Source organism: Hyaena hyaena, unplaced genomic scaffold (genome assembly GCF_003009895.1).
Source record: "Hyaena hyaena isolate Hyena2069 unplaced genomic scaffold, ASM300989v1 scaffold_150, whole genome shotgun sequence".
Lineage (NCBI taxonomy): Eukaryota > Metazoa > Chordata > Mammalia > Carnivora > Hyaenidae > Hyaena > Hyaena hyaena.
The window spans coordinates 970,720-997,234 of NW_024080782.1; the positions used below are offsets into that span (position 1 = coordinate 970,720).

Below are 26,515 nucleotides of genomic sequence, written 5' to 3' on the forward strand. Positions count from 1 at the left end.
ATATAAGTAGTATGCCAGATAGAGAATTTAAAGTAATGGTCATAAAGATACTCACTAGACTTGTGAAAAGTGTGAAGAACATCCGTGAGACCCTTAACACAATGATAAAAAAGAATCAGAGATGAAGAACACAATGAAATTAAAAATGCATTTAATGAAATGAATAGTAGGCTAGAGGAAGCAGAGGAATTAATTAATGACCTGGAAGACAGAGTAATGGAAAGCCATCAGGCTAAATAAATGAGAGAATAAAGAATGGAGCCCAAAGTGGGGCTCAATCTCATGACCATGAGATCATGACCTGACCAAAATCAGGAGTCAGACGCTTCTCCAACTGAGCCACCTAGGCCTCCTGATAAAGAAAGTATTTTAAAAGCAGCAAGAGAAAAGACAACAGTTACATACAAGAGAAACCCCACAAGGCTATAAGCAAATTATTCAGCAGAAACTTTGCAGGCCAGAGGGAGTGGCACGGTATATTCCAAGTGCTGAAAGGATAAAATATGCAGCCAAGAATACTCTCACCAGCAAGACAACCATTCAGAATAGGAGAAGAGAAAAAGTGTTACTCAAGTAAAAACTAAAGGATTTCATGACCATTAAACCAGCCCTAGAAGAAATATTAAAGGGGATTCTTTGGGAAGGAAAGAATAAGTAAAAAATATGAAAAGTAAAAACACAATAGCAATAAAAATATCTCCATAAAAATCAGAGGATTCACAGAATAAAACGATATAAAATATGACACCATATACCTAGAAGGTGTAGGGAGGAAGGAGTGAAGAATGAGTTCAGACTTTAAAAGTCACTGATGGGGGCGCCTGGTGGCTCAGTCAGTTGAACGTCCAACTTCGGCTCAGATTGTGATCTCGTGCTTCGTGAGTTCGAGCCCCACATTGGGCTCTGTGCTCACAGCTCAGAGCCTAGAGCCTGCTTCAGATTCTGTGTCTCCCTCTCTCTCTGCCCCTTTGCTACTCATACTCTATCTCTCTCTGACTCTCAAAAATAAATAAAAGCATTTTTAAAAAGTTGAAAAGTCACTGATCAAAGATCATAATATGCAAAAGGTTGAAATATCACACAAATTATCAAAATGTAACACAACACAAAGTGAACAAATGCTGTTTGAAAAATGCCACCAATAGACTTGTTCAACAGGGTTGACACAAATGGTCAATGTGTTAAAAAAAAAAAAAAAAAAAAGGCAGTATCTCTGAAGCACAGCCAATCAAAATACAACAAACAATTTATGCCTGTACTAGAGGGATCCAGGTGCAAAAACGGGAAAGTGATGGGCCCCAGACAGAGCCTGCCACTCAGGGATGTGTGCAGTCCTCCAGGAGGGGAAAAGGCACATCTGCTCCGTATGTGTGGTAGGGTTCTTGAACCCCTGAAGGCAAAGAAGTTGTTAAGTAAGTAGACTGAGTCTTCCCTGCCTTTGAAGTTGGAAGAATAGAGGTGAACTAGTTACCAGAGATGATCCCAAGAGCCCTCAGCAAAGGACACCGCTAGGGAGAAAGGCCACATTGTCCTACTTAATCATAGAGATAAAAACCAGTTGGTCCTGGGGCACCTTCTGAGTTCATGCTTTTTAGGAAAGTCCTGCAGTTAGAGCCAAGTCTTATTTAAAATTAAAAAAAAAAATTAATGTTTATACTTTTAAGAGAGAGAGGGAGATGGAGAGCATGTTTGGGGGTGGGGCAGAGAGAGGGAGACAGAGGATCCCACATGGGCTTCATGTTGACAGCAGAGAGCCCAGTGTGGGACTTGAACTCATGAGCCATGAGATCATAACCTGGGCCAAAGTCAGATGCTTAACCGACTGAGCCACCCAGGCTCCCCTAGACCTAACTCTAATTGGAGGGGCGCCTGGGTTGGCTCAGCAGTCAGTTAAGCAACCAACTCATGATATTGGCTCAGGCCATGATCTCATGACCATGAGGTTAAGCCCCACATCAGGCTCTGTGCTGAACTGTGGAGCCTGCTTAAGATTTTTTTCCCTCCCTCTTCTCCCCTGCTTGTGCGCACTGCTCTGTGCACTCTCTCAAAAAAAAAAAAAAAAAGAGAAAAAGCCTATAATGAGATAAGATTAAAAAACAAAAAACCTAATTGGAAAAATTCTGACTCTTCTCAGGGTATTTAGTATTCAAAAAGAGACCAATCAGAAAGATAGATCAGGAAACACAACCAGACAGATAAAACTGCTAGAGGATACAGATGAAAACCTAAGTAAAAACAAGAATCAGAATAAAGACATTTAGATAGCACAAGCACAAAGGATTACCACAGAAAAAAAGTAAAAATTCTCAATTGATGAATTAAAGAATATAAATATTGAGATTTGAGTTTGCATGATAAACCAAGTGCAAGATGTGTTTAAAAGGGGGGAAATATGACAGAAAAGGTGGAAGGGTAAGAGAAATAAAAAATAGGTCCAGAAGACCATCCATTGGCATTACAGGTGCTCAAGAAAGAGAAAAAGACTAGATAGAAGGCCAATAAACACTGATAAAAGAAAATTTCTCTGCAGATTGAAAGGGCTCCCTGAGAGCCAAATTGAATTAATGAGAAAAGAGACACCTAGGTGTTGCATAATACGGGAAAGAATTATAGGCTCTAGGCAACAATAAATTACTTATGAAGAAATAATGATCAGACTGACATCAGACTTCTTACTTGCAGCAGGGGAAAGTAGAAATAGAAAGCATGTATGGGTTACAGAGAGACAAGGAGTAAAAATCAAAAGTCCTGCATATACACACTAAACATATAAGGATGTATGAAACTTCAAAAACATCAATGCTCTAACCAAAAGACAAATGCAACTGAATGGTGATCCCAAGATGTGGACATAAAGAGGGAAGGAAACGAGGCATTAGCAAACCTCCTGCGAAAGAGATATGTGTGCATTTCATCTTAACATCTAAGAATGTGTTGTATGGCTCTTATATAAGAACTCTTGGAAAAGGGGACAGACATGGTGCAAGGAGTATTGTAAAACCTACTATAGTTGATGTTTGAACAATGTGGGGGCTTAGGGGCAGTGACCCTCCATATAGTCAAAAATCCGCTTAGAACTTTTGACTCCCCCAAAATTTAATTACTAATAGCCTACTGTTGACTGGAAGCCTTACCATTAACAATCAGTAAACACGTGTTTTGTATGTTATGTGTAAATACACTGTATTTCTATAATAAATTAAGCTAGAGCAGAGTAAATGTTAAGGAAATCATAAGGAAGAGAAAATACATTTATAGTACTATTAAAAATCCACGTATAAGTGGACACATGAAGTTCAGTTCATTTTCAAGGGTCAACTGTATACTGTCTCAGCTAAACCTAAAAGAAAGGAAAGAGGGACGATATAAGAGTGTCACAGGTTAAATTATGCTCCTCCAAATTCATACTGGATTCCTAGCCCCCAGTTCAGAATGTGGCATTATTTGGAAATAGGGTTATTGCAGATCTAAGTAGTTAAGATGAGGTTATATGGGAATAGGGTGGACCCCGATCCCAATTACTGGTGTCCTTGAAAACATTTGGAGACCTAAGAAGAATGCCATTTGAAGATGAAGGCAGATTTGGGGTGTTACTTCCACATATTAAGGAAAGCTAAATTTGCCAGTAAACTACCATCAGCTAGGAAAGAAGCATGGAACAGATTCTTCCCCCATAGCCATTAAAAGGAACCAACTCTGCCAACACCTTAATCTTGAACATGTAGCCTCCAGAATTGTGAGACTACAAATATCTGTTGTTCAAGCCACTCACTTTTGGTACTTGGTTATAGCAGCCCAGCAATTAATACAGAGAATGTTGCTGGGGTCCTTACTAGTAGAAAATCTGGGACAAAGGAGGAAAAGAAGGAGAAAGTAGGTCTCCTCCTACTATAGGGAAGAAATAGTATACCTTGCTGGGGAAAATAAGAGTGTCTTAATGTTTGAATTTTCTATTTCTTTTAATGTTTTTTTATTTATTTCTAGGAGAGAGAGAGACAGCGTGAGCAGGGGAGGGTCAGAGAGAGAGGGAGTCACAGACTCTGAAACAGGCTCCAGGCTCTGAGCTGGCAGTCAGCACAGAGCCCGATGCGGGGCTCAAACCCACGAACCGTGAGATCATGACCCAAGCGAAAGTCGGACGCTTAACCGACTAAGCCACCCAGGCGCCCCTGAATTTTCTATTTTTGTATAATAGAGTATTATCTAACAGTTTCATGAGTCAAGAATTCAGCTACACATAAGTAGAGTTCTCTACTTCGGGTCTTACCAGGCTAAAATCAAGGTGTCGGCTGGTGCTGTGATCTCATTTGAGGCACAGAGGCTTCTTCCAAGCTCACTAGTGGTTGGCCTTACTCAGTTTATTGTAGTTGTTGGACTCAGGTCTCTGTTTGTAGCTGGCTGTTAGCCAGGGATCACTCTCACCTCTGTTGGGCTGCCCTCAGATTATAGCCACATGACCTTCTCAAAATGGCAGTTTACTTCTCAGCTAGCAGGAAAAGGTCTCTCCACTCTGCTACAGCAGTCTCCTCTAATGTAACCTAATCAAGGGAAAGGCTACAACATCATAGTCACAGGTCCTGACTATACTCAAGGGCAGGAAGTCATGAAAGATCCGTTTATTAAGGAGCAGGAATCTTGGAATTCTGTATACCACACTTGGTTAGGGGAGATAATGGTCTGTTGTTTTCAAATAAGGGTGGAGTCCTATGAATCTAATCATGCAAACAAATGAAAAAAAGGAAGGTAACTATTATAGAAATAAAAACGTACATTAATATTTCTAACCTAATATTGAATCACGTGAGTAAAAATAAGGGAAAAGAAGAAACAAATTAGGAAATAAAACATTAAGAGAAATGAAAGACAGATCAATCACTATATTAAATATACTGGGATTAAATTTCCTTTTTTTAAAATGTTCATTTATTTGCGAGAGAAAGAGACGGCACAAGCAGGGGTGAGGAGGGGAGCAGAGAGAGAGAGGGAGACACAGAATCTGAAGCAGGCTCCGGGCTCTGAGCTGTTAGCACAGAGCCCAACACAGGGCTTGAACTCACGAACTGTGAGATCATGACCTGAGCCAAAGTCAGATACTTAACCAACTGAGTCAGCCAGGCACCCCTAAATTTCCCTTTTGAAAACCAAACACTGTTGATATAAAAAGCAAAGCTCATCTCTGTTATTTTTAGGACCCAAGCTAAACTGATGAAGAGACTTCCTCTTCTGGTAATGGCGGACAGGTAATTCACAGCAGCCTTCCTGCTAAAGACAGCTGAGAAGTCAGACCAAAATACAAAAACCATCTCCCTAAAACGTTTGTCAAAGAGCTAACAAGAGGATGAGGTAATTTCAGATCAACATCCAGAAGACAGAAATCCAGGGAAGAGATGCAGCATTTGGAGTTGCTTTTGCCTGGGGTGCATTGCCCTTTTCAAAACAGGCTGTGTGGATGCTGGAAAACTCTGAATTTGACCCATTTTGAAGCCAGGGGAATTAAACAGAGTCCAAGACTTAGAAAAGTTGGCAACCATAAAAACTACCCTGCTTTTTGGGTTGGCACCATGAAGAGCAGTACCTCAGGAAACTGAGTGAATGGAAAGGAACCATTTTTCACATGGACTGAAGCTCAGGTGTAAGTCATCTGTGTGTCCCAGAACATGTTAAATCCCAAAACTAGACTCAATTGATTCCAGATTACTGATCTCCTCAGGGGCCTAGCAGAAACAAACAAATTCACTCTAGAGAAATGTTTTAAATGGATTGTCTTAATGGTTGAATAACTGTAAATATACTAAAAACCATTGAATTGTATACTTTAAATGAGTAAGTGGTATGGTACATGAATTATATCTTAGTAAAGCTTGTATATAAAAAGAAAATTCCACCCTAGAGGAAGATAACATTATCTTAGACCTCAAACTGTTTTTGTAAATAATTTGTCAAAAACTAATTCCTTCTAAAAAATAACCAGGCACTTGAAGAAACATAATGCCAAGAACAACAACCAGCACAAACAACAGGTAACAAAAAAGAGATCCACTGGTCCTCCCGAGAGTGAAATAATTGGGCACAACAATATGCTAATGCACACATGGGGATAAAACCGAACTAAAATTTCTGTGAGGAACTGAAAATATGGACACTATGTATTTGGCAAAAAAGAAAGCAAGATTCAAATATTGACCTTCTGGTAATGGCAGAGTACCTTTTACCAGATCAAGACTACTCCGCGAAAGCTTTTTCTTTTTGTTTTTCTTTAATGTTTATTTTTGAGAGAGAGACAAAACACGAGAGAGGAGGAGACACACAATCAGAAGCAGGCTCCAGGCTCTGAGCTGTCAGCACAGAGCCCGGCATGGGGTTTGAACTCACAGACTGTGAGATCATGACCTGAGCCAAAGTCAGATGCTCAAACAACCGAGCCAGCCGGGCACCTGTCTTTTTTAAAAAAAAATGTGGGGGGGGTGTTATTTTTTGAGAGAGAGCACAAGCAGGAGTGGGCACGAAGAGAGGAGAACAGAGGATCCAAAGCAGGTTTCCGTGCAGACAGCAGTGAGCCTGGTGCAGGGCTCAAATTCATGAACCAGGAGATCATGACCTGAGCCAAAGTCAGACGCTCAACCACCCAGAAGAAGCTCCTCCTCTGGGAAGGCTTTAAAAACAATTACCTAAAAAGATTAGCAGAAACTGGAGTGGCATCTATAAATAGCAGAAGGGAGCCACACTGAGTGACTCCCCTATTTTTATTACTTTTCTCCTGAGGGCAGATCCCAGTCGTCATCAGTCAGGGCTGCTGAAACTTGGTGGGGCCCTACAGTCTGGACTTTGGATTTCACCCAAGATGGAGTAACAGACCTGATTCATCCTCTACCCTGAAGATGTGTAAATATGTAGAAATAGATTTCAAGACACCAACCATCAGGCAGTGGAGGACAATGAGCCTGAAAGATGGAAATAAAGAAGGAGAACCTTAGCTTATGACTTCAAGAGAGTTTTCCAGTCTATAGCATAGAGAGAGGAAGCCAGGCAGAACTTATACTCCATGAATTGATCAAGAAGAGTATGAAAGTATAACCTCCACAGGAGGGGAAAGCCATGTTTAATTTTTTTTTATAGGGGTGCCTGGGTGTCTCAGTTGGTTAAGCATCCGACTGGCTCAGGTCATGATCTCACAGTTTGTGGGCTTGAGCCCCACATCAGGCTCTGTGCTGACAGCCAGCTTAGAGCCTGGAGCCTGTTTCAGATTCTGTGTCTCCCTCTCTCTCTGACCCTCCCCTGCTCATGCTGTCTCTCTCTCTCTCTCAGAAATAAAAAAAACATTAAAATTGAAAAGAAAATTTAGTTAGAAATGTAAATGTATAAAATTATATGTATGGCTATAAGTAAAAAAAAAAATAGTATTTCTAATTGAGCCAGACAGCATTAATTATAAAGTAATTAATATTAAATATTATAAACATGCATTTTAGAGGAAAGGGGATTCTAATCAAAAGATCATAGTGGGGCACCTGGGTGGTTTAATCGGTTGAGCATCCAACTCTTGATTTCAGCTCAGGTCATAATCTCACGGTTCATGAGCTCAAGTCCCACATTGGGCTCTGAGCTGACTGCCCAGAGCCTGCTTGAGATTCTTTCTCTCCCCCTCTGCTACTCCCAGCTTGCTCGTTCTCTTTCAAAATAAATAAACTTTGTTTTTTTAATATATATTTTTATTATTTCTAGGAGAGAAAGAGAGAGAGAGAGACAGCGTGAGCAGGGGAGGGTCAGAGAGAGAGGAAGATACAGACTCTGAAACAGGCTCCAGGCTCCGAGCTGGCAGTCAGCACACAGCCCGACGCAGGGCCCAAACCCATGAACCGCGAGATCATGACCTAAGCGAAAGTTGGGCGCTTAACCGACTAAGCCACCCAGGCGCCCCAAAAATAAATAACCTTTGAAAAAAATTTTTTTAAATTTTGCCCCTTTTCCTTGCTCACATGCACTTGCTCGCTCTAAAATTAATTTTTTTTTTGTTTTTTTTAAGTTTAAATTTTTTTTAAAAAAGCTATAAATGAGGAGAAAGCAGTTATCTGGGAAAAAGAAGTGTGTGGACCTCAGGCCAGATTACTTATCCTTTATGTGTTCCCACTCTCAACAAGTTCTGGTTGTTTTCTTTGCGCCACCTTGCCCCAGATTGTGTGACACTGTCTTTTGGTGATAGAGAAGTCCAGACAGGAGGCTTGGACCATGGATAAGACCCTGGGCATTTAGAGTATAGAATTCATTTGGCCCACATTGGAAACCAAAGTTAAGAATATGTCTGAGAGGAGCGCCTGGGTGGCTCAGTCGTTAAGCACCTGACTCTTGATTTCAGCTCAGGTCATAATCTCCCTGGTTTGTCAATCCCCACATTAGGCCCTTCTCTGTCAATGCAGAGCCTGCTTGGGGTTCTCTCTCTCCCTCTCTCACTGCCCCTCTCCCCATGTGCACACCTGCTTTCTTTCTCTCAAAATATTTTTTAGAAAAGACTATGCCTGAGATAAGGCTTTTTCCCTGTTTCTTTTTTTTCCCCTCTTCACTCTAGCAAAGCTGGACAAGTAAGTATATATTTGAGTTGACTATATTTGAACATGACCATTAACTTCTGGATTTGCAGCCAGTGACAACCAGCCAGAGAAGCCTCACTTTGATTCTCGAAGTGTGATATTTGAGCTGGATCCTTGCAATGGAAATGGGAAGGTTTGCCTTGTCTACAAAAGAGGAAAGCCAGGTAAGAATCAGGGACACTGGGACCTGCAGTTGGGCGTGGCACGGATGACCCGGCTCCCCAGTCCTCACACAAAAGGCGCACTCCTCTCTGGACTCAGGAGATGCCACTGGGTCTCGTGGAGGTGCCAAGACCCAGAAAGCATCTTTGGTCCTCCCTGAACGTCTCCTTCTAGGCCAATCACTTAGAGTCTTTTTAAACTATCGTTTGTAAGCTACTACAAAATAGGGGGGATGGGATACAAAGCAAGTAAAAAGTGAAAGAAATAGTCATTCTGTTTATGACTCCTTCAGCAGGCTCACGCATTAGCAAAGCATCCAGGAAAAGCATTATCTTTCTAGTATACTTCTATACATAGGCAAGTTGACAGCACTAAAAATCTCAATTAGTAAACCTCAAGCTAAAGACCTCAGATGAGAAATCCATAGTAAAAGCCTCCGGCCCCTGTTGGAACAGCTATTACCTACCCCCACCCCTAGCCCCAGCTGCTGTTCAGGCCCTGGCTTAGGGACTGTGGATAAGGCCGAGCCCTCTTCAGGTAGCTCTCTGCCTAGTACGAGTGAGAAGATAGACACCAGGATTTTTCCCCTGGAGAAGAGAGGGACCATCTTTGCAAAGTTGCCTTTCATCCACATCTTGGGTTATGGGAAGAGGTAATATAGGAGGGGTTGTGAGGTAAAGGGAGCATGCAAACAAAGAGACACGGTAAAGCTGTGCCATAGGAAAGTGCAACTAATTTGGAAGGAATGACACATGATTTCAGTTCATTGGGCAACCTGGTTGATCTTGTGGATAGGGAGGAGATGAAGCCACAGGTCACTTGTTCCTCTTCATGTAGAGCTTGGAAGAAGTTTGGACCTGACAATGGGAAGTCAAGATTGTTCAGTAGAAGAATGGCAGAATTGAGATGCAAGTGTATGTGACCACAGGCAGTCTTGGGAGAGGAAGGGACTGGAGAGTTGGGGCCACTTAGGGAGACATTAAGTCCACTAGACAGGAGATGCACTAGATTATCTCTCTGCCGTAGGAAGGATGGAGTGTCAGAAGTGAATGGGGTGGGAGCTGGTGTGACAGTGCCTGCTTCAGTTCAGCTGGGACCTCGCGCAACAGCACAGGTGGGATCCAGGATGGGGAGCTGGTCTGGGCTCCTCCACAGTGCTGCTTACAGCCCCTCAGGCTCCAAGACCTCTTCGGAAGACCAGAGCCATTCAGAGTCTGCTTCCATCAGGAAAGCTGGGATTACAGTATGTCCCCACTGGAGCAGGGGTTGCTGAGTGGAGAGCCTGAGTGCACAGACGGCCAGTGCCTGGCACACAGGGCAGTCGGCTGACAGATCAGGAATCTGTCAAAAAAAAAAAAAAAAAAAAAAAAAAAAAAAAAAAAAAAAAAAAAAAAAAAAAAAAAAAAAAAAAAAAAAAAAAAAACAATGAAACCCCTAACAGTGTCCCCTGGAGAATAGGCCTGGGAGGTTGGAAGAGGGAAGGGAACTTTAATTTTACATCCTTCCAGTTATTGGAATTTTTTTAACCATAAGAGTATATTGGCTTTACAGATAAAAGGAGAAAAGCATTACACCATCCATTCATTTCTTTTTTTCTGTCTGCTATTTCAGCATTGGCGCAGGACGCCGAGATTTGGTTCCTGGACAGAGCATTATACTGGCATTTTCTCACGGATACCTTTACTGCTTACTATCGCCTGCTCATCACGCACCTGGGCCTGCCACAGTGGCAGTATGCCTTCACCAGCTACGGCATTAGCCCGCAGGCCAAGGTAAGGGCTCCCTCCTTCCCAGAAGACCTGGGACAGAGCCTAAGAACCTGCATTTCCCTTAGGCAAGGCAGGTGATTCCAGTGTAGGTAGACAGTCTCTCTGTACACTGAACTAAGTGATTCCCAAACTTGGCGGATCCTCAGAATCACTGGAAGTTTTCTTTATAATTAATTTTATTGAGGGCTTAGGTCTGGTTGATGGTTTTGGATAGAACGTGGATACAGGAAGAGTGGAAAGTCAGCCTCTTCCTCCCAGATTCTCCAGCCTCCCAGCCTTCCCCAGAGGCAGCCACTGTTTCCCTTTTCTTGTGCCTTTCACAAGGCGCTTTATTGCATAGAAAGCATGTATGCATGCATTTTATTTTTGGTTCCTTTTTTTCTAAATCATGAGTGCAATAATATACCTTTCCCATCATTCTGCACCTTCTTCTCACTTAACATCCCATCTTGGAGCTCATTTCCTACCAGTACATACCAAGCGGTCCTTTCTAGTGATACAGAATATTCCACTGTATGGATGTGCATCATTTATATAACACATCTGGGCAACAGTTCAAACATACAGTCGCTAGGCAAGGTTCCTATGCTGCCTGGTGTGCCCGGAAGAACTTAGGCTGGGTGGCAATAAGTGAGGGATTCAGCTCCATGTATCTATTCATCTGGTGGGCCCCACTTTACTCAAATGTCGCATGACAACATCATCCACTCAGCATTGTAACATCAGTAAATGCGATGCTCTTTGCCCAGAAGGGGAAGACAGCACCAGCACAGGCCCTCCCTTCAGCCAAGGCCTGTCACTGTCCTCTGTTGTGCACCCTCCCCTTGAGGAAGGCACTGCCCAGTCTACCTGAAAGGCAGTGGCTGGTTTGAGGACAGAATAGTGAGAAAGACACTGATGATCTGGGACCTAACATCCCATGCTCAAAACTCACTAGATCAGAAGGAAGGATGTTTACTCACATTCTTAGTCCTCGTGCTGCATTTATTGTACAAGTTATGAGACCTCATAAAGCAATGTGTATGCCATCACTTTCACTTCAAGGAAGTGCTAACAGATTTTCAAGACAGTTTTTCATAAAACCCTTTGCTCTCTTTGCCCCATCTCCCCTGCTCTCTGCCCCTGGATTCCTACTAAAGAGCACAAACAGTGGCGTATCTCCTTTGCATTGTGACCACTCTCCCAATTCTGCCTTACAGCAATGGTTCAACATGTATAAACCCATCACCTACAACACAGACCTACTCGCAGAAGAGACCAACTCCTTCGTGAACAAGCTGGATCCCAGCAAAGTGTTCAAGAGCAAGAACAAGACCTTAATCCCCAAAAAGAAAGGGCCTGTCCAGCCTCCAGGCGGCCAGAAAGGGCCCTCATGTCCTCCCTCCACCTCCAAATCCTCTTTTAGCCCTGGAAACCCTGTCCGGAAATGAGCACCTCCACATCCCCTCCAGCCCCAGCGATGGTTTCCATGCACAGATGGCCCAAGCCTCAGATCCTGTGCGTGGCACCGCAGGCCTCCTCCCATCTGAGTGAGCCAAATCCTAGCCCTTTTACTCCCATTTGCATTAGCCGGGAGTTCAAGGCCATACTCAGGTCTCTCCCAGAGTCCTTTCCTCACCCCCTGCCTCCAGAAGCTGTGGAGAGCTTCAGAACTTGTTCAAGTGGCGAAATCTGTTCAGAGCTTCCCCTCTCCACCCCCAGTCCTCTGCACCCCCAGCAGTGATGAGAGAAGGTCCTCGAGGAGACCGCTGGTTTTGACCCATGAGGCATTAGAACTGTATTGTTCAGTTAGTAACCACTGGCACATGTGGCTATTTATATGAAAAATTCAGTTCCTCAATAGCATTAGCCACATTGTATTTATGTGACGAGTAGATTCTGTATTAGACAACACAGAGCTAATGGAACATTTCCATCATCACAGAAAGTTCTGTTGGGCAGCACTGCATTAGAATATTTTCATGCTGTCCTTTCTCAGTTAATTTTTGTTAGAAAATGTGGATACTTTAATTTGATTGGTCCACGAAAATTCTTGAAGATACAATTGTACATGTTTTTATTTTTCATAAGTAATTCTCACTTGCTACCTTTTCAGATTGCTATAAAGTTTGTCAAAATTATTTTTTTTTTTTTTTAAGAGGAGGTGATTCTGCTGTACTTGAACCATTTAAAAACAAAAAACAAACTCCCAAGTATTGTTTACATGGCTCTTCATAAAGAATTTTGATAAAAGCACTGTGGACAAGACCTTTCCACCTGATCTGCCTTCTCACCGCTTCCAACAATTCATGGAGCGGCAGAAAGGGACCAAGAGGGACCGAGATGTCAAGAATGAGAGCTCAAGGTTTAGTCATCTTAGAAGTATGTTTCTTCCAAAACCAATCAAACCAGAAGGAGAAGCAGTAGCACCAGATAAGTGATTCCAGCCTGTGGCTGCTGCTCCAAGTCAGGTCAGGGTCGGCAGGGGGCTGCGAAGTCCTGTCCTCTCCTGTGGCAAGCGCTTTCCTCTGGTGCTTGTGGTTCCCCCCAGATACTTCGAAGTCAGGCCTGGCCCCTCTAGCTTCCACAGGTGAGGCGGCAGACCCGGGAGGGCACGGGCGCCCTTCACCTCAGCAGGAGCCCTCAGAGCAGGGTGGGATCTGATAAGCAAAGGAGAGCACGTGATGTGTAGGACCCAGGACAAAATGAAGATGTGGGGCCTCCTGTCCAGAAATTAGGAAAATGGTACCATTAATGGTATTAAAATGTTCTTTCTTCCTTCTGTGGTCTCTCACATCTTGTTACAGTGGGTTTATTTGCTACTTAATACTGTTCTAAGTAATGAAAAATGGAAATTCTAAATTATTAACACTAATTTTATTTATCTTTATATGATGCAATTACAGTTTTAAACTACAACTAGAAGGGCAGTGAACTCACACAGAGTCACCAAAATTAGATAATTCATATTTCATAGTTTATGTGCACATATCATTTGTATATGCATTTTGTCCTTACTAGAACACTGGAAACACTGCAAAACAAAACAAAAAACAGCTCAACTATTAGCTCACTTCTTGATACATACACATTCTGTTGGCACTCTTTCAGCATACTCATGAGTAAGGAAGGACTAAAAGAAGAACGATGGGCTGCCCTAGGCTCTTTTTTTCCTACGTCATCATTTTCAGCATAAGTGGATGGCTAATGAAGTATGTAAAGGGCTAACTAATGGCATGAGTAAAATAAAAACTTAAAAAACAAGTAACTTTACTTAAGTAAAAAAAGATTATGACATGGTCATTCATACTTCTTAGAATGCTTTTACCTTCTTTTCTGTGTTCAAATAGAAAAGCGTGGCAAATCCTGCATCACAGGTCTGTTAGAATTCTGTGTGCACAGGCATCACGAAGCTCTGAGTGGGTTGGTGAGCAACAATGGATACACTCTGCATGAGACTTCACTCACAGAACACAAGTTCAGAAACAACATTAAGAACTTCACACAGTGACAGGAGAGCATTAAACCAAGGGGGAGGCCCATTGAGTGCGGGGCCCTCTGTGACTTCTCCAGTCACACACCCGTGACGCTGCCCTGATGAAGGAGGGAGCACTCCTGGGGAAAGACTTCAGACAACATGTAACTAGAGTGCACTACATGGGGGAAAAAACCCGTGAGATTTATGTTTTGAAGCAAAAGCAATTAAAATGGCAGTAGGCTCTACTATAAATAAGTTGCCCAAGAAAAAGACACTATGCTGGAATCGCAAAATGAGAATGAATGGCAGAATGCCTCTTGATGTATTGGTGTGGTTAAGATTGTGCTTAAAGTGCCACATTATCGTGCTGCTTGAGTCCTACAGCAGGGAAAGACCCAAGCGAAGGCTATTATGACTTGCACATACTTATCCATAGAATCCCTTGAAGCTGTGCTCCCCAAACTTGAACATGTATCAGTGTCACTGGAGTTGTGTGTAGGAAATGATATACTCAAATCCCATTCCAGACCCACTAAATCAGAATTTCAAGGAAATATTCCAGTCATCAGGACTTTAGTCAACTGCAGTTGTGACAATAATGCTTACCAAGTCCGAAACTTTCTACTTAATGGGTCTAGGTGGTTGTGTCTTCATTGCATGGAAGAGAACTCTAAGTCTGTTTGTAATCTAGTAATCAAAAGCACATACAGTGATTGGAACAGAAAGACCAAGGGACCGTGTGCGAACATATGTATTTTTCAAAAATTTTATTAAGGAGAATTTTAAACATTTATAAAGATCTGCAGAATAATGAATCCCGTGTATGTATCACTCGGCCTCAGCAATTCTTATGACCAAGCACATTTTATCTATATATCTGGTCTTTACCCTTCCAATTTTAATTTTTTTACATATTTTTTTTAATGTTTTTTATTTATTTTTAGGAGAGAGAGAGAGAGACAGAGTGAGCAGGGAAGGGTCAGAGAGAGAGGGAGTCACAGACTGAAACAGGCTCCAGGCTCTGAGCTGGCAGTCAGCACAGAGCCCGACGCGGGGCTCGAACCCACGAACCGCGAGATCATGACCTAAGCGAAAATCAGATGCTTAACCGACTAAGCCACCCAGGCGCCCCTAATTTTTTTACATAATTCTAAGTTACAGTGTTTTGCATTACATTTTAACAGTTCCATATTCTGTTTTCTATTCAGTACCCACTCACGCATAGCATCTCTAGTAGCCACATTTATATAGAACTCAGTCCCGCCCCCGCCCCGCCCCCTTCCCCTGATCGCAAGTGACTGGACAGTGAACAGGTACCAATTTAACTTGACTACACTTTAATCCTTGGGGTCTTATGATACATTTTCTACTTTGGTTTAAGCTAACCCAGACTGCATTGTTTTTCTAGCTAAGCATTCCCTGGCTAATCTACCGCCTCCATGGTGGAGCTGCTGTGAAGATTAAACCAGCTAGTAGGTGAGAACTCAGAATAGCCTCCTTTTTCCCATCTTCCTTTATAATGTGACTCCAACCTTTCTTTGCAGCCATGGACTTTCTACATGAGCCATCTGGCTCTGCCGCCTCATTCACTCACTCTCCTTCCAAAACACCAGCATGGTTCTCCTTCCCTGACTGTAGAGTTTCCTACCTGCCAGTGCTGGCCAGATGTCCTTGCTCTTCCTCCCAAGGCCCTGCTCCAGGCTCCTTCACCTGCAAGCTTTCCAGGGAGCCCTAGTCCACCAGAAGAGCCCGCTCTGGGATGGAACACCGCAGGCCAGTACCACTCAAGTAATCTTGGGTCATCTTGCCTGGTTGCCTCTGTCTTCAGTGGTTGTGGAGACAGGGACTGTGTGTTACTGTGGGAAGCCATGCTGTTTGGCGTGGAACTCCATGAACCATTAAAGGATTGAACTTCAGTTAATGCATAATTTTGTGCTAAAAAATTCTGAGTTCCCTCATATTTAAACCCAGGAGGAACAGACAACCAAGCAAAGCAAGTTAAAAAAAAAAATGTGCAGCTGTTAATTTCAATGTTTATGCAAATTGTGAAGAGGCAGCTACTACTTTAGAGGCAGGACCCTCCTGTTCAGCTCATAGACCGCCTCTGTCAGAAGACCTGGCTGTCGCAAAATCTGTTGCTGATCCTGCACATGTTTTGGCATCCAAACAGTATCTCCTAGATTGCCTCTTGCCACGCACTGCCACTGGCCCAAAATCTTTTACCAGACAATGTGCCTTGATTTGTAGTTTCAGAAATGTAGTCTTTGTGATTACCCATTCTCACATTTTTTTACGGCACCTAGCACCCAGGCCTTGCCCAGTACCCACCCTTGGTACACGTGGCACACGGCATGAGGGACCATCTCACTGGTGGTCTTCAATATCCAACCGGCTAGTTTGACACGGGTAAAATCTGTTGTGAGCAGACTTCCCAGATGATGCGGGTGAAATGCAGTAGTGAGGACCAGCCAGAGCACGACAGGGTAACACCACCACAGGAACTGAAGCAGTGCTTTATAAAGCTTCCTTGCACAGTGGGTTTAGCGGTTGTCAGAGATGGGTGTGTTGGGCCACAGCACGTGTGACAGTCGTACGCACAGCCCTGACGTGGACCCAGAGGAGAGCCCACATCCAGGCAGCTCCATCAGGGGATCCTGCTGGGTACCAATCACATGGCATTCTCTGAGGACAAGAAGTGCCGAGGCTCAGAACACAACATGGACAGTGAGTAGACCTAGATCTGTAGACACTGTTTGAAGTTCAAAGCAGTTTCATACACAAATTTTACAAAAATCTTCCTTTATAAAGTGAAATGAGTAAAATGGTGATAAAGTGTATATATACAAAGGTGTTTTCTCTCATATCCATGCCCTCCAGCACACTAGTGACAAACCACATGTAGCCATTTAAATTTAAAGTTCCATTCCTTAGTGTCTAGCTACATGTCAAATGTTAAATAACCACATTTGTCTAGTGGCTACCATACAGAATGGTGCACATATAGAAATTTCCATCACCACAGGAAGTTCTACAGGGCAGCCCCGTCTTAGACCATGCAGGACTTGTTTTCACCTTACAATTCACAGAATTTTGCTGCAAAGCCCTTTTCTACCATACACTACTCAGCACATTACCTGAAGACACTTTAAGACACAGCATCCTTGCATCCTTTCCTATGTTATAAATTATTTTTCTAATTCCTGGCTCACAGTGAATGCCAGGGATGCATCAGCACTCCACTGCACACCTTGGACAGGGGACTGTCGTCCTGGCTGCACAGTGGGCTATGCCCATTCTGGGCTTTGCCCCACGAGCAGGTCAAAGGCCCTGGGGCAGCTCAGCCTCTCAGCCTCTACACAGCGTCTGGCCTGGAAAGCAGACAGAAATGAAAGAGCAGGTTTCTGCATCTTTGAGCAGCTCATCTTCCCTGCCCTTAAGGGGACCAGGTAGGCCTGATTTGAGGACAGTTTCCTGAGCCCAGAAATAAGAATCATTTTCTCAAAGTACCTGTCATTCCTCTGGAGAGCAGTTCCCTCTTTTCATAGCATAAAGCCTGGCAAAGAATAGCTTGAAAGAATAGACTAACCAGAGCAGGGACACAAACAGCCCTCTGAATTCTTAGTTGAAGTCCAGCCAAGGGAGAGACTCCATTCTTCTACCAAAAGCTGCAAATGAGGGACCAACTATTCAGGGCAAGATTAAACCTCTGGAAAAACTGCTTACCTTTACCATGGCTCCAGGTCCCAACTGTCCACTTTTAAACTTGTAAGGAAGGCCATCCTTGGGATAGAGGTGAAGGTGTAGATTGCTCTTGAGAATCTGCATTTACGTCTCTGGAGGTTCCTGGGATACATATCCCACTGGGGGCTCTAGACCATGGCCACACACAGGTTCTAGAACAGAGGACTGGGATTCCAGAATATGGACTTATTGAGCAACTTTAATAAGAACTATTTTCCTTTAAAATTTTGATTCTGAAACAGACTACTGTGGCCTTAATTATATTATCTCCACAAGTGATGTTTTAGACCAAATTTTTTTTACATGGGAAATCCCCTTCAATATTAATCCGTTAAAAACAGGAAGAATTCAGTCAAGCACAAATTTAAAAATTTGTCTTATTACATCAGTTGTTCATAAATACAACCTTATAAAGTTTAACCCAATCCTTGGTTGCTTTAGGAAGTTGTTGATTTCAGGGTGCCAATTTCAGATGGCTCAGTTGGTTAAGCTTCCAACTTCAGTTCAGGTCATGATCCCACAGTTGGTGAGCTCGAGCCCCATGTCAGGCTCTATGCTGACAGCCCGACCCCTGGAGCCTGCTTTGGATTCTGTGTCTCCCTCTCTGTCTCTCCCCTGTCTGTCTGTCTGTCTCTCTCCCTCTCCCTCTCCGTCTCTCAAAAATAAAACATTTAAAAATGTAAAAAGTTGTCAATTTCCACAACCTTTACAATTCAGGACAGTTCTTCTTCCAAAGAGATGCAAATTATTTTTTTCTTACCACCTGCTGAGAGGATGTTTGATTAGAATCCATTTCCTTCCATTGCATCTGTATTTCTTTTTTTTGTTTTTGTTTTTGTTTTTTTGTTTTTGTTTTTTTATTTATTTCTAGGAGAGAGAGAGAGAGAGAGACAGTGTGAGCAGGGGAGGGTCAGAAAGAGAGGGAGTCACAGACTCTGAAACACGCTCCAGGCTCTGAGCTGGCAGTCAGCACAGAGCCCGACGCGGGGCTCGAACCCACGAACCGCGAGATCATGACCTAAGCGAAAGTCGGACGCTTAACCAACTAAGCCACCCAGGCGCCCCGCATCTGTATTTCTAAGGTTGGGTTGAGCTGGGAATCTACTCTTTCCTTTCATTTCCAATCTTATGCCTTAATCTTCTAAATCAAGGGCTCTGACATTGATTGAATTGTCCAGGTCTACCATGAGCTGCTAGGTACCGAGTTCTAGTACAGATGACCTTATCTGAATCAGTATTATCATCCAGGACACTTTTTTAAGAGACCAGATAAAGCAGCTATAAAAGCTTTCCCAAGCACCCAGCTCTTCCTGTATTGTTACCATGTTTTTTATTCTTTATTCTTATTTGGAAGTTGAGGTTTGCAAAAGTATACCCCACTGGGTACACAATTCGACTATTGTTTGGAAAGGGTGCCTGTCTCCATTTCCTAGCCCACTTCCCTGCTCTGAAGCATCTGACTGTCCCTCACTGGACCCCTTCAGAGAGCAGAGCAGGTTTAAAAGAATTTTTAGGCAGATACTATTAAGGGGCAGGGATTCTGAAGGAAAATGAGCTGTTTTATTTTCCTAAAGCACAAGAGAAAATGCCCCTGCTTAGCTGGGTCAACGGAATAGTCCCAAATATTTGCCATAACCTCTCAAAGTACAGGAAACCCCACAGCCAACAGTAATAGAAGGTGCCCTGCTTACCTTGTGGTTGATTTAATGTTGGAGATCGGTAACATGCCGCGCAGGTCCTCTTCATGACCAAAACCCATCTCTTCCTGTTTCCACCTAAATCAGGTAACTTCCAGATTATATCAAAATGAATAGAAGAAAATGTGTTAAATAGACACCAGCTGTCCAGCCCCTCTAATGGGAGATGAAGTGAGCACCTGCGTCTCTGCAGACATGGCGACTGTACGTGCAAACCTTCCTGCCCCACCAGCCGCCGGCAAGGAGCCTGCCGCACCGAGCCCCGGAGGTGCAATGGGCCCAGCACACGCGGGTCCTACACGATCCTGATGAACGGCTGGTCGCGGCCGTTCCCCAGTGATGGTCAGGATGTGCTGTGTCTCATTCTGATTATCCAGCCGATTTAATTGTCCTGTACATGGAATGCTCTCCTTCTAAATTACAAAATATTTTAGAAGCAAATCACTGTTGCTAATCCAGTAGTTAGGAACGATTTCCACTAAGTCAACAATTGAAAATGGTGTTTGAATTACAAAATCATAAACTGATACTTCTTCAGGTGGATCATCTTAAAGAAATATTCTTTTCAAAGGCAGTAATTAAATAGCGCTCATTAAGAGAATATAAATGGCTTGGCCCTCACTTGGTTGGGTATCAGCAATCTGAAGAAACCCTCACAGTATCCTTTCACCAATCAGAGTGGGAATCATTCTACCATAAAATCTCAAAAGATGATGCTTTTGAGCTCCTGGACCTTTCCTACTTACACTAGGTGTATGTGGATGGATGGGCAGGAGCTAGGTGAGTGGATTATCAATTAATTACTGATGTGAAATTTGTGCAGGATTATGAACCTTTATCAAAAGGAGTTTAGATGCTGCTACCACCTGAACGAAACCTGGCCGCCAGGGTCTGGGACTTCAGTCAAGGTGGGACGGACTGCCCTCCACCCACCCGCCCCAGCCCTGGTTCAGTCTGTGCTGCATGTTTGGGCCAGAAGCAGAGGTCACCAGGCTTCCTTAAGTCTGACAGAACAAAACCAGAACTAGCAAAAAGTTACAAGGCAGCATATATCATTTCCTGTCTTTTGCCCTGGAGGAAAGTCATTCCGCATCTCTCATCCTCACTTCCTATGTAAAATGAAAATGCAGAATGGCTACATGGATTATATTTTTTTAAAAAAACACATAACGAATGCCCACACAGAGATGCCATCAATATTTAGCTCTTGTAAAAATCATTCAGAAAGTTCATCCATCGCCCGTCAAATGCCTAGCAACAGAATGTTTTCTACCAAATAAACTACCTTTTGTGACAGAATTGATGGGGCATTTCAAGATCATGTACCCTAAATGCACTTGCGAAGACATCTCATCCCTTCTCTGAGACAATTGGATGTTTTTTATTTTTAGTTACCTCTCTGGCAAAATGTATAAATAGCTGAAGGTTAAAGTAAATTTTAATTTTAGTTGATGACTACCTCTCATGGCCCTAAGGGGAGGGATCACAACTCTCCTTTCCCCAGCTGAATCCTCAGCTCCTGGCACCGGGTTACCTCTATAATAGGCCCTCAGTGCATATTTGGGATGGAAGGTTGTATAAATTTTCTAAAGCTACCATAACAAATCACCACACACTTGGTGTATTAAAACAAAAGGAATTTATTCTTTTACAGTTCTAAAGGCCAAAAGTTCAACATTCGTTTTACTGGGCCAAAACCAAGGTGTCCGCAGCACCATGCTCTCTCCAGAGGTTCAAGTGGAGAATTTGTTCCTGGCCTCCCAGTTCCTGGTGGCTGCTGGCATTCCTTGGCATGTGGCCACATCACTCCAATCTCTGCCTCTGTCTTCAGAATACCTGCCCCTCTGCCACGCATATAAAACCTCCCTCTGCCTCTCTAAGGACATTTGTGATAAGATTTAGGGAATGCCTAGATAAACCAGGATTATCATCCCATATCTGGATCCTCACTTCATTCACCTCTGCAAAGACCCTTCCTTGTAACATTTATAGGTTCCTGTGATTAGGACCTGTTCTCTTTGGGTGGCCATTATTTAGCCTAGTGTGGTGATATTTGGTGATACGCTATCTCAGGGACATGAGCACAGAAATGGTGGATTTGGGAACGTGGACACTGAGACAGCCACTCACAGCTTAGCTCAGAAACCAGCTTTCCTGACTCTGATCCCTACTATTCTTTCCTGTATTGTGTTCAGTGATGGACTTGGAAGAAAACAAAACTGGGTCTTCAACTCTCCTGGGCCCTGTACATCCTCCCTTCCAACCCAAAATCCTAAGTTATTTTTAAAATAGAAAAAAACCTTAAGATTCCAAAGAAACCAAACCCCACGCATCTTTAAAAGAAAAGAGTTCACCTTTCTTTACTGGCAATTCTGTAATCTCAATCTAAATTAAGAAATGTGCACAATAATATCTATAGCAATGGCCAGCAAAAGTAGCAAAGCATCTTCTAAGGATAAGGTACTATTCATTTACTGCTTCTCAAAGGCCCTTCAGATAACTTAACCTCCTGAATTAAAAAACACTAATAAGAGGGGCACCCGGGTGGCTCAGTAGGTAGAGACTTCAACTTCATCTCAGGTCACAATCTCCTGGTTCGTGAGATCAAGACCCATGTTGGGCTCTGGATTCCATGTCTCCTTCTCTCTGCCCCTCCCCTGCTCATTCTCTGTCTCTGTCTCCCTCTCTCTCAAAAATAAAAATAAACATGGGGGTGCCTGGGGGCTCAGTCAGTTAAGGGCCAAACTTCGGCTCAGGTCATGATCTCACAGTTCGTGAGTTCAAGCCCCACGTAGGGTTGGCTCTGTGCCAACAGCTCAGAGCCTGCTTCAGATTCTGTGTCTCCCTCTCTCTCTGCCCCTCCCCAGCTCGCACTGTCTCCCTCTCACTCAAAACTAAACATTAAAAAAAAGAAGAAACAGAAAAACAAACATTAAAAAATGTAAACACATGCACATACGAACAGAGGCAGCCAGAGTAAAGAGCAACAAGGAGGGAGGAAATGAGCAACAGGAATAACCCTCCAATTTCACTAAAAAAATACTAAACCACCTTCTTAATAAAATGAGTCTCTCTCCCTACCTGGCTGTCACCAAGAAATTAGTTAACCTTGGCTGCTTCCTCTGAGAATGTTCCTCTGAGAATCCCTAAAATAAAATTACCTTCAGATTTATTCAGTCACCTCATTCTAAGTGTGACCTTTTATTCCCAAAGCAATAGCGCAGCAGAAGGCCGAGGCCTCCAGGAAGGACACAAAGTATCTGATCACCACAGGGTGCAACAAGAATGTATCTTCCCTCTGTCTGCACTTCCCAGTCCCCAGTGGCACTGATAGTCTTTGTATTCGGGGCTCAGGTAACAGGCAAATGCTCTGACAAACTACAAAATCATATCAGATTACTACACGTTATTTAGAACCATAAGAAAATAAACATCAATACTTTTCAAAACATAGAAAACATACAAAAACATGAATCCTTTTCAATAAGGTGATTAAACTCAATTGTCTGTAACATACAGACCTACTCTTGGCCGATTCGAGGCCTTCCTGGGGTGCTCACGTTGCTCACCTAGCCTCTGACCGATACCTGCGTGAAGGAGCGTCCTGTCTCCCAGGAGAGTGGGGGTGCGGAAGAGGGAGGACACAGTCACAGAGGCCTGTGGGTGAATAGCTTATCTTTAGCTCTTCAGACAACACAACTTCATCTTATCTATAAATCACACACACCCTATGATTCAGGAACACAGAGTCATAGAGGTTTTAAAAGTGATGCAAAGATGGAATTAATGGCTTGATCTTTCGGCCCCCAAATACCTGCTGCAGCAGTTTATCTTTTCCCTCTTTCCAGAGACTGACGTTCTTCACAGGGAACCGTGCAACACTGAGCGTGACACGGGTTCCTATGGAGGCTGGGCCACATGCGCTGCAGTCACATCGCCCCTCGTGAGTGATGCCTGTCCCACTGGACGCCTTAGTTTCTAATGACCCGTACCCGATTGCCAAGGACTACATTTGTCCCTCCGAGGCACTCTGTAGACAAAACTTTTAATTTCCCTTTTTTGAGCGTTACTTACTTTTTGAGAAAATGAATGTTTACACAAGAAGCGAGAGAGTGGCAGAATAGTTCAGTTTGTAAATACTACCCTAATTTTTGCTTTAGCATGATGATGGGCCAAAGCGAAGCTCATGGATAAGGTGATCTCTATGAGGTCATTGCTAACATGTCCCGCCACAAACACCACACCTAATTAATAAGGAGTCACAAAGAACACATTATTGGGCACTTCTCACTCTGCTAACAGGCACAAAAAACAACAAGAAAGCCAAAGGGCCTGGAGGCCATTCCAAGCCAGGGTCCTTCTGATGAACCTGAGAAAAGGTTTAGCTGATTGAGAAGGAGGTGAACCTGCAGAGCTGTGTAAGGCTCTACACCCAAGAGAAGAAAAGTGTCCAGTTACGGCATTAAACTCTATTTATTTAGTATTTGAAACATGGTGTACATTTATGAATTTGTATAAACATTTAGTACATCTAAAATCCACAACCGGTAAACAACCTGTGCTTTCTTTTCGTGTACAATGTTGGAGTTTACATCTGGATAGTTTGGTGTTGTGGATAGACCCAGTCTGTGAGCCTAATCAAACTGCCTCATAGGACCACAGTAACCGTGAGAGGAGTGATAGGCTCCTTGCACAGAAAAGGTGTCACGCATTGAAACTACTAAACCAGGTGTTGAGGGAACCAGAGAAACACAGCTGACACAATGAAGGAAGTGTGTGCGGGAGCCTCCGAGAGTGCCCCATCCATGCCCAGTGGGCGTGCGCAGACACTAGCAACGTGGACACTCCCCTTCAGAACCTTCGGATGTTAACGTCCAATCTCTTCACTGCCCCCCAGCTGGGGGGTTCTGTCCAGCAGGAGTTGGCACAGTCTCAGACACGCTTCTTAGGGTGCCCACAGGTGTCACAGCTGCAACTCTGCGGTGCCAACCAGCCCCAGAGCTCGGGCTTCTTCTGGAGTCAGGCCGCTCTTGAGGGTCCTTCGCACTTCAGCAGCAGCCGCAGGTCACAAAGGGATGAGAAGACAGGGGGGCGTTAGCAGCCAGCTCGTGGTCAGCCGCCCGCCCCTCCCCCCCACCACCAAGGATTCCCAGGGTCGTCAGGGGCTCAGAGATGCTCAGCTGCGCCCTGCTTCTGCAGCGCCTGGCCATCTGTCTGCCAGGGCAGGACAATATGCAGCCTGCAAGAGGCTGCCTTGAAGACCAAGTGGAGGCACTGACCCTGTAAGAGGGAAAGAAGGGAGCTCCACCCTTACAAGGTTTCTGAGAAACAGGTGCAATAGTCAAGTCCAGGTGGCATGTGGACCAGCATAAGGAGTGGATCAGAGCTGGAACGGTCATTACAGAGCATAGGAAAACGCAAGTTCCAGTGACTGCAAGAACTAGGTAAGGCAACCCCACAGATCTACAGGATGAGCCGTGACGTCGGGGCCCTGCAGAGCAAGGTGCGAGCAGAACTGGGCAAGGGCAACAGGCAGCCTGGGCGTCTCCACGAGCACACTGTGGGCCTCAGTGTCAACTCCTCAAAGGGCCTCTGGAGGCAATGACCAGTGACTCCTGTGGGCTGCACGCCAAGGAGCAAAGTGCCAGACTCCTGGCTGGATTTGTTACATGTTCTGTGTGAAACACACAAGGCTCAGGAAGGACCACTGACCCTCTTCTCTGGGGCTTAAAACTGGCAGGTGGAGGAAGGCTCACATCTGACTACGAACTGGCTTGTGTTTAGCTTGGCATGATGGGTTTTCCCATAGTTTAGTGTTGATCAATTTTGACATCAAAATAAAGGCTGGATAAGGGTGAATGGGGAGGCAGCTGGCCCTTCCAAGACAAGTCCTTTCATTTGAAAGTTTGCCTAATTACATTTCCCTTCATGTATAAATTGTATCTGGCCTGCTCTCTACAAAAGGTCATACGGAGTCTGGGGTATTTGCTCTATTTTCACAAGAGATGTGTTATGGAAATGGATCTACCTCAATCCCAAATCAGCCAAAGGACCTGAGATGAACAGGGCAGGCCCTTCATCAGAATGTGGAGAAAGTAAAGCTCAGTCTTCATGTCTTCCCATCCTCCAGTGCCAGGCCCAATTCCCTGCACCCCCGGCGACCAGGGAGCACAGACAATAGGATCACAGTTCATGTTTCTGCCAGCAAACCCCACAATCCATTCATTGCCTTCCCATCCCCCCCAGGCCAAAGCCTACTTAGCCTGCAGACAAAGGATCTGAAAGGATCTGGTAGAACGTACAAGGTCTAACTATCAATAAATGGTTTCTTCTCTCCCAGGAATCAGTTCTTTGAACAGGAGCCAACACCTAACCCATCAATTAGTCAATTGACAAATACTTTATAGAAAACCTACCGTGTGCTCAGCACTTAAAGAACTGAAATACTGATAGAAGACTCAGAGACATTAAACGTGGACTTGACAAGAGACACAAAGGTCTGTGGCAAAAGTTACCCTCAAATCATGCCACCCCACACTACTGTATTCCCAAGCCTAGTCCTGGGCCCTGGAGCCATCCCTCCGCAGCCACTCCTGCACTGGCTCACCCTCCCCCCAACCTTGGCCCCTTGGGCTCCAGACTGTCTAACTCGTCCAGACAAAATGTTTGGCTCCAGAGCCTTGGCTGGAGGCAGATTGCATTTAACTGAGTAATGGAATTTGTTCTATGGGGCAGCAATAAAAATACAAGTTTGCAATAACCTTTTATGTTCTTTAAACACTCCTTCAAGTGTTTGTTAAAGAAAGATAATTTTAATAAGGCAGAAAATAAGATAAAATATTTCTCATTCTTGACAAGGACTGCTAAGACCTCTCCTCCAAAACACAAAATTGTGCCTTGAAGAAGTCCACGCTGCACTAGCAGGGCATCTTAAATTTCATTAGCCACGGAGGTGGCAAGGACATGTGTCTATGAACTGTAATCTTTGAGCCATTAGGTATACATGCCTGGCCAAATGACGATAGAAGTCTTCACGGACTGACGTGCATTTTACAGGAGGGCATTTAAAGGTGCTTCCTTAGCATGTGGTCACACATTTGCTTT

At 43.9% G+C, this 26,515-nt stretch overlaps 2 protein-coding genes across 8 annotated transcripts in view; one reads left to right on the top strand and one right to left on the bottom strand.

The window, feature by feature from the left end:
* Positions 1–13,766, top strand: part of TPGS2 (tubulin polyglutamylase complex subunit 2) — an 80,158-nt gene extending 66,392 nt beyond the window's left edge. For 4 of the 5 annotated variants that reach the window (XM_039238964.1, XM_039238965.1, XM_039238967.1 and 1 more), the window contains 3 exons: positions 8,636–8,749; positions 10,359–10,519; positions 11,716–13,766. In XM_039238964.1, the coding sequence (XP_039094895.1) occupies positions 8,636–8,749; positions 10,359–10,519; positions 11,716–11,946 (506 nt within the window). In that variant the 3' untranslated portion in view covers positions 11,947–13,766. Of the gene's footprint in view, positions 1–8,563; positions 8,750–10,358; positions 10,520–11,715 lie in introns of those variants that run through there. The other variant, XM_039238969.1, reaches the window with a different exon arrangement.
* Positions 13,767–23,873: 10,107 nt separating this feature from the next.
* FHOD3 (formin homology 2 domain containing 3) overlaps positions 23,874–26,515 on the bottom strand; it is a 467,989-nt gene continuing 465,347 nt past the window's right edge. For all 3 annotated transcript variants that reach the window (XM_039238974.1, XM_039238973.1, XM_039238972.1), the window contains one exon: positions 23,874–24,457. In XM_039238974.1, the coding sequence (XP_039094905.1) occupies positions 24,375–24,457 (83 nt within the window). In that variant the 3' untranslated portion in view covers positions 23,874–24,374. The remainder of the gene's footprint in view (positions 24,458–26,515) is intronic.